The sequence below is a fragment of the Betta splendens genome, chromosome 3 (assembly GCF_900634795.4).
Source record: "Betta splendens chromosome 3, fBetSpl5.4, whole genome shotgun sequence".
Taxonomy (NCBI): domain Eukaryota; kingdom Metazoa; phylum Chordata; class Actinopteri; order Anabantiformes; family Osphronemidae; genus Betta; species Betta splendens.
In genome coordinates this window covers 10,839,798-10,853,363 of record NC_040883.2, presented here as the reverse complement: position 1 = coordinate 10,853,363, position 13,566 = coordinate 10,839,798, and the positions used below count along the sequence as shown (strand labels likewise).

The 13,566-nt window shown below is 46.7% G+C and overlaps 1 protein-coding gene and 1 long non-coding RNA gene across 2 annotated transcripts; one reads left to right on the top strand and one right to left on the bottom strand.

Moving 5' to 3' along the window:
• The first annotated feature begins 1,485 nt into the window (after positions 1-1,485).
• LOC129603900 (uncharacterized) lies at positions 1,486-13,558 on the top strand. Its single transcript, XR_008694227.1, has 2 exons — positions 1,486-3,699; positions 11,688-13,558. It is a non-coding gene; the product is annotated as an uncharacterized LOC129603900 (long non-coding RNA).
• Positions 2,216-10,692, bottom strand: LOC114852353 (alpha-protein kinase 3-like). The gene is made up of 13 exons (XM_055507475.1): positions 10,565-10,692; positions 10,284-10,464; positions 9,454-9,765; positions 8,277-9,363; positions 5,748-7,479; positions 5,508-5,655; positions 5,273-5,400; positions 5,171-5,197; positions 4,801-5,075; positions 4,602-4,690; positions 4,300-4,517; positions 4,140-4,188; positions 2,216-4,031 (listed from the first exon to the last, which is right to left on the bottom strand). Exons 1-13 carry the CDS (start codon positions 10,638-10,640, stop codon positions 3,746-3,748), a joined length of 4,608 nt encoding a protein of 1,535 aa, XP_055363450.1. The 5' UTR covers positions 10,641-10,692; the 3' UTR covers positions 2,216-3,745.
• Positions 13,559-13,566: the final 8 nt, after the last annotated feature.

The window sequence follows — 13,566 nt, the reverse complement described above, 5'->3', positions numbered from 1 at the left end:
CTGCTTTAGTCAGTATAATAAGATGCTGGCCAACACTGATGAGCTCAGTCCTTTTTTGTGACCATCACTGACAGATTTTAATTCCACAGTTTACACACAAGAGTAAAAGTAATAATATTGCCTTTAAGTCTTCTTCCGTCATCAAGCCATCGTTTTAACCAATTACAAACATGGAGCATTAGAAGCTGCTAAGCATTTATTCATCACTGTGTCAGAAATTACAAGTTTGATATATGATGTCTAATTGTCAAACTGAGAATGTGATGTATTTCTCTGTTGTCCAACAGACTAGTTATTGTCCATCAAATGGACAGGGCTTATTATCAATGATATAGTTATTATAAGACAATGTGTTTCATAAACCAAACAATCATTGTGCCTTATTGATTTATGACATATTAATAGGTGCCTTCAAGCATCAGTAAACTTCATCCCGCAGATAACGTTGCTGAGTTTACTTTTCACGATTGCCTTTATTAACACCTGGACTGTCTCCTAATCACTATCAACATAATCTAGCACACAAATAAAGAACATGCTCTTGAGACGAGTAAGAAGCTTTCGACATGGCTCGTAATTAGCTGGCTTCTTCTATTGCAGACCACATCTAATTTCCTAGAGGAAGTGCATTTGACTGAGTAAGCAACAACGTAATTAGTGACCACACACCTGGAGCCCACCGGCCACTTTGGGCTGTTGACTCAGCCTGTGGGGCTGATTAGCAGCACATATGCCATGTGTGTTTGAGCCACCATTAAGTTGTCAGGCTTTATGTTGGCATTTATACGACTCATGATTCATTATTTTTATCTCCACAGCACAAGATTTAATTTTAATTTCAGCTGATGTTTTTATTGTGTTTGGTTTGAGCATTTTGGTAATGTGTCTTATGATTCCTTTTTTATTGGCATTGTCTCATCCACTGAAGGCAAACAGAGACTTTCTCTAGTATTTCAGTGGATGTTTAAATTTACATTTCATAAATGTAGATAATCCAGTTTGTCGGACCAATCAAACAAATCTTTTACAGGTTGGTTTCATTAACTGACGTCATTAGAATCTTTTATGTACATAAACATCCTAATCTTCTTGAGGAGTAACAGTTGCCTCGTCTCTAATTAATAGATTCAACTACAGAGATTAACTCAGTTCGATGCAGCAGCTCCACCATTAATTTGACTTTTTACATCTTTTAAGTTGAAGCTGTCAGAAAGGTGATAATTCTGCTGGGTTTAAAGCAGAGGTCACAGTGGTCAGTGGAGTCAGGCTGGTTCCCCGAGACTGGGGTCCTAATAAACTGAGGCTTTACTTTACTTAACAGGTGCCACTGATGCCACAGCTGCATTGTAACCTATGTTTGCACACCAGCAGGTCAACAACTGGGAGATGCCGTTGCTACGCATTCAATGCAGGGCGTCTGTTTTACTGCAGCTCTTCCAGACAAGGTGATGTCATCTGTTCCTCTGGTAAATATGAAGTCACATTTTTAAGCACTGTAACCTTGGCAAACGCACAATGACCCAGTGAGGCTGCGACAGTGTTTGCACCGCGGCTGGACTCAGGTGGTAGTCCAGGCCTTTGGTGGAGGTGGTCTAGATACACGCGAGAGATGCTTTACCAGCGTTGTTTGCTGTTGTTCACTTTGTTCCTGTGTGTCCTCCTTGCTATACACATACAGTATTTAAACGCTGATCTTATTCAGATTTAGCCTTTTAATTCCATCCATGACAGGAAATGAGGTGAGATACGCATCAGAATGTCATTACTTCATAGTCAGCAAAAGCTGCCTGTGATACGGCAGATTCTCTGCTCTGACACTCAGCCTTGCGATGGCACCGCGACCGGTGGACGCCTGCGACTTTTGGTGGAATGGAGATAAAACTTTTTCCAAATGCCAGCGAGTCTGTGGCATTTAGGGACGTGGGATCCTTTTCATGAATTCCGACTAAATGGTCACGGCTCTTGTAGCCTGCTGCTGCTAATTGAGACCAGTCAGCTACAACAATGACGCTGAGGTCAGAGTCGCAGGCAGCTTTGTGTGCGGATGGCTTTTAGATATCACACCTGCCAACCTCTGCTGGTGTTTTTAGCCATTTTTCCATTTGATTTATTGAGAACCTATTGACTGTAAATCCCAATAATATCATAATGACATCTAAGATCTGCTGTTAATGTTTAACTTATCAAAATAAAACACAAACCTTGAGCACAGAGCCTGTTTTCACACTTTGCCGCACAATGTGTGAAGCGCTGCCAGTGTTTAATGTGATCTGGAAGAGAGCTGGAACTTCACATTAACTCAACATCATGACTTATTAGAGGAAACAGCAATTAGTCAGACCGTAATGTACATGAAACATTCCTCCAGTCAGACACTGAATATTCTCTCATTTGCTGCGTCTTATCGTGGGCAATAATGTGCGTATTAACACAAAGCCCCTCATCTGAGCTGTGCCACTGCATCTTTCCTCTGTATAATGTCCCCACTTACTTTAGAAAACAGTGGGATGAAGGTTCAGTACTGTATGTCTCATCATCTGACGTTGTTCTGCTCAGACACGTGAATTGCTTTTAAAAAGATATGGGTAATACAGGATCAGTCCGTGACTTGTTCTGCTATTTACACAGAAGACCGTCAAACTAGTCTGTTATTTCCCAGTGAGAGTAAACAGCTTTTTACTGCTCCTATGTCTCACCAATGGTAAAGTGAGTGCACTGACACCAGGTGGCAGGAGTGTCCTCCTTTACATAGGTTGAATCTTCTCCATGTCATCAACCACCCACAACCACCCAGTGTAGTTAGATGTAAATGTAAAAACAGTGAACGTGATTCCAGCTAAACCTGCTCACACAGTCTATGTGTAAAAGAGTGCATGTAGATGGAGCGTTCAGAGCTTCTGTCTGATCTTTGTCCGTTGACGACGTCTCACACTCTCATGTTGTCAACCTACATCAGAAGTGACGCTAAGTGAATATTTGGTGTGAAGAGCAGATTTTCAGTGCGTTCACACCTGGCCATCGCTTCCACACAAAATGAGTCACTGATGATCGGAAATCACAAATGATCCCTGTGATGGAGTTGGCCTTTCACCCTGTAAACACACACCAGTTGCTCGCAGCACGAGCAAAACATCTAAGATACAGACCATAATAAACACTTCCCCGCTGTTCATACAGTAGACTGCTAAGGTGGAGCATTTAATACAAGCTAGTGTGTAAATGAGCCTCATCAGACCTCATGACAGAGTTCGTTCCATCAAATGGATCGCGTGGCCATTTATAGTCTTGACGTAAGGGTTGCTGCTGAGTCTGCTGAAACTCAGCCTTTCAATGCAGTGCAGTGCAGAACTGAAAGTAAACGTGACGGGTTACAAAAGAGAAGCACAGCACAGATGCACCGTACAACAGTGTCATGTGATGCTACATTCCTGCAAACACAGCTTTAAAAATGTGCCATAGCCATAACCACATATGCTGTGGGACATGACTGGTATGTGTGCGTGTGATATGTAAATGTGTTAGGCCTTTTGTGTTGTGCAGGACAAACACTCTGACCTGAGACTGGTGGTACAGGACTGAGTGGGAACCAGTGGGAAACCACTATGCCTCATTACACTTGCGAGGCACCAATGTCTGGGAGCGTCACACCAACACAAGTGATCACGACAAGGAATGGTGGCTGTTCGATAACACGGGAAGGTAAAGTCATGTATTAACCTCCAACATGTTTCCCATCAGGACGCCTTCATTGTACAGCATCTTTCGTGGGCGTCTTGCTGCCTTCCTGCTCAGCCTTCCTGGGAGGTCTGGGGCTGCCTGCAGCTTTGCGGCCGGTCTGAGGGCTGCAGGAGCCCCCGGCCGCCTTCCGTTGGAGCAGGGGGCTCCTGGAAGCCTTGGGCTTCGCTGGCGTCAATGAGTCCATGACCTTTAGCGACCTCAGGCCGAGCAGACCACAGAAGTAGTTACACTGGTGCAGGGAGACAAACTGCTCAAACACTTTGGGGGTTCCTTCGATAGGAAGACCCTGATGTCTGCAGCAGCACGGAAAACAACTCTTAGTATTGTGATTTGGACAAATTACCTGCAAAATAATTTTTACTGCATGATTGAGTGAAACCAAACAATTTAGATGTACTGACCCGGTAGATTTGACTGAAATCCCAACATTGGTGATCTTTGTGTCAACACCTGCAAAATAACAGCAGGCATTACTTCACTAGGCTGTGTCCTGATCCCTTTGCTAATCGTTACATGTATTGAACCGGATGTATTTAAATGTAAGCTTCCTGCCAATGCCACCTTCCAGTCGGCTGAGTAGCAGGTTGCCATTGGTCCACTGATGGATCCAGTGCTGCAGGGCGCAGCATTTCTGCTCCACCCAGGAGCTCGTCCTTGTGTCTATTCTGCCTGTGGGATCCAGGAACGAGTATTTCTGATAGGCTCCAGTCAGATCAGCCTCCACTGTGGCGTAGGGGACAGGGTTCGCTGGTCTGTACATCAAGTAGACCGGAATCACCCTGTGGCACAAAGATGGTCGTGATTCAGCTTTACAGCCCACGTAGAGTAAATGTGTTAACGTAAAGCAAACTGATTTCACTCACTCCAGACAGGGCCCAAAGCTCTCTATGAGCCTGGCCTCTGCCGAGAAGATTTTACAATATTCCCGAGCCAAGTTCTGAATTTTACACCCCTGTAAAGACACGATTGGAGAATAGGGATAAGATAAAATTTGACAGGACCGTGATGCTCTTTGGGTGGAACGACGTAAATGTGGCACTAGATCAGAGCTCTCCTACAAACCTGTTTGACCGTTTCAAGGTTCCTGTCCACGAGGCAGCTGTCCTCTTTGCCTCCGTAGCTGATCGGGTTGGGTACTTTAATCACACACGTGTGACCCGACTCAAACACGGGCTCCAGGCCGTAGATGACCTTAGCCCTCCACGCTTTATGAGAGCAGCCTTCACCAACGTGAGACTCTTGCATCACGATGCGGCCAAACAGTCTGCTTCCCCAGGCGCCTGTGTCCGACACGCCCTTACTAAATATCAGAGGCGTCATTTCAATTTCCTCCCCGACTGCATGATAGGAAGATGCAATAAAGAAGAGGGATGCCAGTAAGATCAGGCTGCTGCAAGACAAAGCGAGCAAAAGTGGCAAAGTCTTGTCTTACCACCAAGATCCTCACAGAGCGACATTCCTGTTGGGATCAAAGACAGAAGTCAGCGGGTCAGACGAGCAACGAAAGGAAACCACACAACAAACAAGTACGTACTCTCTGCACTCAGCAGCAGGTCTGTAGAGTCAGTCCCATAGTCATTGGTGATTGAGCATCTGTAAACGCCAGAGTCTGTGCGTGATGTTTGAACGATGGTGAGATTGACCTGAGTTTCATCTCCTGCCCTGGAGGACAAAGAACCAAAGATTCAGAGATTCATGGCCATTTAAACTTTAAACAAAATATGAGTACAATTCATGATATTGTGGATTTCACTTCACTCTGAACCTACTTTCTTCTAATTTGGGCGATCTCCTCTTCGTTTTTGAACCATCTGATCGTAGAGTCGCTAAGAACATTAAAGAACTGGCACCACAGCTTCAAGTGTCCTGAAGCGTCTGCAAAGGTTTCGCTTCTGATCTTACGGATCACCTGAGGAGCTGAGGGCAGAAGAGCACAGTGACTCAACTCTCACAACCCGGATGAATGTGGTGCCACAGACCTTTTTCTGTGGCACCATTTGAGGTTTTACCTTTGAACGGGTCCTGCCTTTTCTCCTCAGCGGGCTTCCCGTTGTTGTCCTGGCTGCATACGCTGTCGGCGAGCCGCTGGCTTGGTGCTGGCGTGTCCGGCGCCGTCCTCCTCCTGCTGACGAGCGGAGAACGTCTTTCTACAGGAGAGGCTCGCTCATCGGACGGCTGCAGCAGAGGTGACCCACGAGGCAGGCTCGGAGATGGGCTGGTGGACAACCTGCCGGTCTGGGTTGAGTTTTCAGCCGGTGTGGCCTCTGTGGCCTCCTCGGGTTTGGGTATCAGGACTTTGCGTCGAGCCCCGGAGGCCAGTTCTCGTGGAGTAGCAGGAGGAACTGGAGAAACACAGTTCCTTCTCTCTAAAACTGGACCGGGCTCCGGAGCTTCAGCTGTAATCTCCTCGATTGCAGAGCTGTTCCTCTGGAGTGGCTTTTCCTCATTTACATTTTTAGTGCTCTGCAGCGAGCCGCTGCTTATGCTGTGATCCTCCATTGGGCATTGATCTAAAGGCCTTGATGGTCCCATATCACTAATTCCACTTTCAGCTTTATTGCTGAGTTGAATATCAGGGGTTAGTCTTTGAACTGGCTCCATGACTTGCTGGTGGGCAGGTTCACTATGGATATTTTGGGTCTGACTGACCTTCCCAGGACACCCAGACCTTCGCCTCAGCTCGTCTGTAGAGGTCAAAGGGTCAAATGTGTCTTCCATATTTTCCCTTTCAGGGACTGTAGCAACAGGCCCATTTTTTTGAGGAACCTGAGTTAATGCATCCATTTCATTGCCAACATTCATAACACTTACATGGTATTTTTGAAGTTCTGTGGTCTCTGATACAGGAGGCATCAGAAGAGCTTTGGGTGAAACCTCCACAGGTGGCGTCCGGCTTTGCAATGTACTCCGGTCTGTCTCCATAAGTGTTGCTTTTATGTTTACAACTGCCTCTCCCTCCTGGCTTCCTTTTCTGTCGTCCTCCATTAACTGCTGACGTGTCTCTGTCTCTGTACCTGCTGCAGCCGGTTCCTGCACAGCAGCTTGAATTTCTTTGACTGGGACAGAATTTACGAGTACAGAGTCTAGAGCCATTAACTGTGCTCTTAAAAGTTCAGCGATTGATATGACCTTTGACACGGGTTTGGGGATTTCCTTAAAATCCCTTATTTCTTCCAGTTTGTTTGTTGACTGTGGCTGAGCTGACTCACATTCATCGGGCTTCACCATCAGAGACTCTGGACTGCGTTTCTCAGTCATTTCAGTTTGTCTTTCTTTGTGTTGTATATTTTGCAGAGCAACGCTTTCAGTGTCCATGTGAACTGTGTGTTCGTTGGAGGCCACGCTGTCATCCTTAACTGCCTCTTTACTTTTATCAGCCTGTGTTTCTGTCCCATTACCAGATTTTAGAGTGGTGTCAACTTGGCTTTGCAGGAAGGTGGAAGGAACATGAGCACCCTCGCCCCCGCCAGGGCTTTGTGCAGGTGGCCCATGCGGGTCTGTAGAAAGTATTGTAACTGTATTTCTTTCACTTGAGCCCTCGGGATGATCCCATGTGCCCTGCGTCGGCCTGTCGATGGCGAATTGTAGAGCTGGGTTCACAGAGGGAACCTGGGTGTCACCCCTTGGGCTCTCTATTTTCTTTACTGCCGGTGCTTGGACGTCCATCACAGGCCAGCTGGGTGGAGGCTCAAGGCCGACAGCTGCATCGTCCCCGGTCATCTGGGTCTCACCCTCTGCAGCCTTGGGACAAAACACAGGCAGAGGGTTTCCATGCTGTAAATGCTTAGTATCTTATCCTCCGCAATGCAATACACAGATAAACACATGTCGTTTTAAAAACAGCAACAGCGTAACCAGTAAACACAGAGTCTGGACGGACTGCCCCCTCCCATGTTTCGAGTGTCTTTCTACAATATCGTTCACTTTGTAAAATCTCAGAAACATGAAACATCTCATTAAAATTCATATAATATCTGCGGAAACAGACGTTTGTGTCCAGACCCATTGAGCTGGAGTGTGCTCAGGCGGGAACGCCAGTCATTTTAAGTGATGTGCTTCAGTCATACAAGTGTTTGGTGCCAGCTGTCGGTGGCGTCAGTGCTCAGCTATGCAGCCGCTCGGGACCATTGCACAAGGAGCACAACAATTATTCCTAACTCCTGACCATCCAGAGGAGAAAACTGTTGATGGCTCTCATGAGTCTATTAAATATAAGGCTACATGCTGCAGCTTAAATTAGCACCAACACACTGGAAACAGGCACCAAAATAAACAGTCCAACTGTGCTGAAGCTCACTAATTAACACATGATATCTGTGCAGCTTTCTCCTCACTGCCAGTAATGCTGAGCCAAGCTAATCAGTGCCCACCAGGCACCGTTCTCACTGCATTTAAACACTGAATACTTGAATATCACACGCACTGAATGAGGATACAGTACAACTGGCCGATCTGTCCACAAGTACGTCATTTCATTCAGAGCATACTTGTAAGTCCTATAAATAGCTGCAGGATGCACAAAGCCCCCATGAGCTCACCTCGCTCGGCCGGGCCTTCCGCCTCTCACACGCATTAGCTTGGCTTGCTTCCTTGTCAGACAGCTGATCTCCGGCCTGTCCACACGGACGCTGAGGTAACGCCGTCCGGTTTGGACGCGGCGTCTCCGCTGACTCAAGGCGTCTGTGCAATAAAGATCCAGTAGAGGAATCCGCCTTAATGTTGACAACGTCAGCTCCTGCTTTACTAATGCGCTGCAGTGAGGTTGGCAGCGCCACCACCTTGGGTTTGGTTGAGATTCTAAAGGGGCTGCGGTTGTCTTTGGTACCTTCGGACCCAACCCTCTTCTCCTGCTTGGCAGCTTGTTTGCCCTCGGCTCCTGACGCAGTCTGACTCTTGGATGATGCTGGAAGAGCAATGAGCTGGTTCTTCTCTACAGCCTCAGCCTTTGAAGGCTTTCTTCTAGAAGTGGCTTCATTTGCTGCTGATTTCTGGCTTTTCTGTGTTTTCTTAGAGTCAGAACCCAAAATGTTCTCTACTTCCATAACGTCCACTCTGTTCCCCCCGGCCACATTGTCTTTCCTCCTACGTTCCTCAGACACTCTCTCTCCTGATGCGTCCGCTTTGGAACTGCTGGAGATTTTGATCTTCTTCTTGACAGAAGGCGTTTTTGGCGTTTGAGCAGTGAAAACCTTCTGAGCAGCCTCTTTTTCATTCACCGCAATAGACACAGCAGACGCTGCTCCACCAGTGACTGGCGGCAGCTTCTCCTCAGCATCGTCCACAGCAGCTTCCTGCAGCCTGGTCTCGGTCTCCGCCGCCGCATTCTGGCTGCTCTCTTCGATGCCCTCGTCCTCCGTAGAGCTGGGTGTGCTGGGGAAGGCCTCCATTGTGGAGCGGCGCTTCCTCTGCGTCCTGTCTGGGCTGATGGGCCGCAGTGGCTCCAGGTTTTCTTTACCTGCCGCCTCCCTGCATCTGTGTTCGGCCTTTTGCTTGATCTTGGCAAAGTAGCGCTGGTGGATCTTAAACTCATTCATTTCACCCACCTCCAGGACCCCAGAGCAGGACACAATGCCTTTAACGTTGCTGGCTGAGGCCTGGTATATGGCTGCATCCTCCACGGAGCAGCTGCAAGAACAAATCATCATTACTGCAAATCATGCAAGATGCTGGAAACCTGCTAAACTCTGCTCAGGGCTGTGATCTACTCATACGTACTCATAAATATGCAGGGAATGGGATTGCCCATTGCGAAAGATTTCATATTTAGGGAGTCCACAGAATCGGTCCAACTGCATGTCATCCTTATACCAGATGACCTGAGGGGTGGGGTGTCCTGAAAAAAGAAAACATATTTTTCTTGGGTAAAGCGTTGTCATGTCTGTTAGATGCTTCAGGCAGCGCTTACCAGTGACCACACACGAGAACTTGACGTGGCACTTCTCAGACACGGCTCTTGACCTCAGGGTTGTTTCAAATGAGGGCTGGGTTTCTTCAGTGAGTTGTGCAATGACGCTGCAGAGCGTGCTCCTGCAAAGGAAAAGACAGCGGACGATCCATGTGTGTCAGATCCAAAGCAAACGCTTTGATTCAAAGTTTTATCACAGCTCTTTCATACATGGCTCAGGTGTTAAAGGATCCTGTTACACATGACTAGTCAAATAATATTAATGTGCTACACACATATGAATATGGCCAAGGAATTCAAACAGTACCATTGTGAACTTAAATATTCTACATTTTCTGCTGTCTTTAGATGTTCAGGTGCCTCCTGAGGAATCATTTGGACCCAAAGGTCAGCACCTCTTGTTCCATGCAGAAAACATCCCCTGAGGTTTAGCCTGATGTGAAACGGGGCCAAAGCAGCATAACTGAGATGCTGCTGCTGATCAGTCGTTTATTTGGACCTTGGTGACCATAGCAACAAACAAAGAAACAACATACCAGCCGCGTTTAAGTGAGGGCTTCGTATTGTAGCTTTGATGCATCACATCACACATGCTGGATAAGAATAGAGGGCAGTGCTGCGCATACGCTGGAGTCCGTACCTGTTTTCTGGTCTGACGTTGGAGAGGTAGCTGCAGCCTCCAGATCGGCTGCTGCCCCTCACAGTGTCCCCATTCAGGGATCCACCATTGGCAGATAAGGAGCGAGTCGTCATCCTCCGTGAGCCCATTGTCCACCAGAACAAACGTTTCTTCTCCAGCTGAAGACAACTTTTCTCAAAGACTAAAAGTTGGCAAAATGATCTCACATCAGCTCGTGTCACGTATCCACACAAGACACTTTCATTGACAAAGAAAAGAGTCTTCAGCTGTGTGAAACTCACCGTTCACAGGGTTTTGCCTCCTCTGACAGACACCCCTCAGCTCTGACTCAACCCGCGGCACTTTCCAATCAAACATGAGCAAGCGTAGGCTGCCACACTATTTATAGTCGGCCTGCAAATAGGCACAGGAGACATCACACAAAGGACGGGCAGGCGTGGAGCAAAAGACCTGAAAGAGGGAGAAAGTCCCACAACAGCTCCATGGCACACACAGGGTGGCGTCGTATCCTGGTGATGGACCCACTGAAGGCTCAGCTACTGCTGCTCCCCAGAACTCTGAACAGACTGTGGTGAAGTTTCACTCTGGACGACCTGCATTTGTCCAGTCACATGAAGCTCCGTTCATAAAGCTAGTTGACCAGGATTCACTGAGCCAAACATTCAGGTTTTAAATCCCTCCATGTTATTAATGCAGGTATAGTTAGATGCTGTCCACCGTCATTGTCCTGCCATGAACAATTGGATCGGATCCCCAGAGGAAGCGCCACAGGAATAGAACAGCCTTAAATGGGCAGATTCCTCTGAGAGCAGCTCTTATCGGTGCACATACACAAAGCAGAAGGGCTCACAGCCTGTTTTCTTGACACAAACCCAATTTGTAAAATTGAAAAGTGAGAGCGTGTAGCATTTAAACGTCCATCAGTGTTTTACTTGACTTTTGTTTTCTCCTGGAAACAAAACCCCACACCTCTGGATGGTTTGCTCTGATTTAAGTTCAAAGAATCTAAATCCGTCTGAATTATCGCTGCTGTCAACAAACGCTCCCGTCACATGACGCATGCCTCCGAGCCTCCTCTTTGGCTGTTGGAATTTATTTCCATCCATTTATCATGGTCGTCATCGTTATGCAACTACCACACTTTCCACCTTTTCCTGCCAGGATTGTGATAAACTACATTCAAGGACAAGTTTGGGATGCTGTTCAAATGTTCAGAGATGTAAATCTACAGCCACAAAGAGATGTGAGGTGGCATCAGCTGAACCTGGACAACACAGTGGTTTGAAAGCAGTTACCACACACAGCGCTGATGTCAGGCTTTTTCCCACCTAAACGTGACGCTTTACAAGGGGTTTCCCAATGATCTATGTGCCTTAGGGACCTGAGCTCCTCTGTCTTCCTCAGGTTATGTGTTCCTCCTTTCTGGGTGGACAGAACCACCCAACTTCTCTCTATCCCCACACCCCAGCCGGTGGAGGCAGATGGCCGCCCATCCTGAGCCTGGTATTGAAATAAATGGAACTTTCTGAAGTTAATGTACATAAAGAAAAAAAAATCTAATTAAAAGTGATGTTGTTAAGCATAGGTAAAAAACAGACAATAAAAATAGAATCCAATGAAACATCAAGTTTCTTCCTCCCATTACCATGAAGTTTGGTTTCCTTTTATTTTGGTTATTGGCGTCACATTAGGCCTCGTCTCCGAAAGCATGACGCTCACCCAGATCACTGCCTCTGCTTCTGTTTACACCATTATCTGTCTTCTGCAGACATAATTGTGCCTCGTCAGAAATAGAAGGGCAGACGCAAACTGTAATAAGCAGTCATTAGAGCCACAGTGGTAATGGACGAGGTGTGTGTGTGTGTGTGTGTGTGTGTGTGTGTGTGTGTGTGTGTGTGTGTGTGTGTGTGTGTGTGTGTGTGTGTGTGTGACAGGGATAGACCACAGGCTTGAAGCAGGTTGGACGACTGTCAGCTCTTCAGTTTCACACTGGTATTTATTTACCACGTCTAATAAATAGTGACCTTTGATGCGCTTGTAACGCTTCCAATCAACTTTTTCCTTTAACTACATTTAAAAATGAAATGATTTCGTTTAACTGGCCTCTCCAGTCAAGCAGCTGGCCACCTGCCCTCAGACAGAATGTTTTTTGTGAAAAGGTGCCGTCTGTGGCGTCTCAGCGGGTCGTGGCCCGTCACAGTGTCCTCCTTTGTGCTGAATGATGCAGCTCTGACATGAATTGCTCGTTGATGTCAGCTGACTCCAAGGAGAAACCAATGTGTTGTTGAGGAGACAAACTTAAACTGACCCACTTTGAGCTGCTCTTAACTTTTTAATGAACTTAATGAGCTGTGATTACAGTCAATGTGCAGATTAACGCTTGCTGCCTGGAACCATGACCTACTGTATGATGGAAATCAGCCGCTTGATGTTAAACTGGGTTGAATCGCTGTGATTGAAGCTCGTTGAAACACCAGCTGCACGGGAACATGCCGTTCACATTAAAGTGGGACATCACAGCAGCTGGATGAGTAGTGAGGTGTCGACGCGGTCGACGGGGAGAGGAGCTCGTAGCTGTTAGACTTTCTGGGACTGCAGAACCAATAGGGCTGGTTTCTGGAATGGGCCACGGGCAGCAGACTGTTTTGATGTTTGACAGGTCTCTGTGGAAACTGAGCTTGGCTTTGTCGGCCGTCTGGTTTCCGGAGGCTGTGACATCACCTTCTGGATATTCGTGGCGGTGTCGGCTCCGGGGAAGCAGAAACAGGAGACGACTGGACCGTCTTCCCTTTTTATGAAGCGCTGCACAGCCTTCAGCAGATTCCTGGAGCTACGGCCCACGGTCACAACGCAAACAGATGTTTATGCAAAATCTGCTTTTTTTTGAAAAGAATCAAAGACTTTCAAAATAAGTGGCTCTTATATTAACAAACTGCATTTGTGCTCATTGAAGACATTTTCATGACAGATTAGAATGTTTGCCTTAGATTTTTACAGCTGTGTAATAGAATATTATCCTGCATTTACAGTTTAATGTGTCAGATTCATTCTGATTTCATTTCAGTGCCTTCATTCTTCTGCTGAAGACGCATTAATATATGACCCAAAAATACCATTAACAAACAACTCAGTTCTTCGACTCAATCATTAAATAAAATGTGTGTTTACTGTTTAGGAGTCTAAATGTAACAGGTTGTTTCACAGTTGGACCCACAGCGACTTCTGCTGGTGAGACTGAACACTAATAAATGTCACTGCTCAGCTTTTCTTTATTACTTTGAAG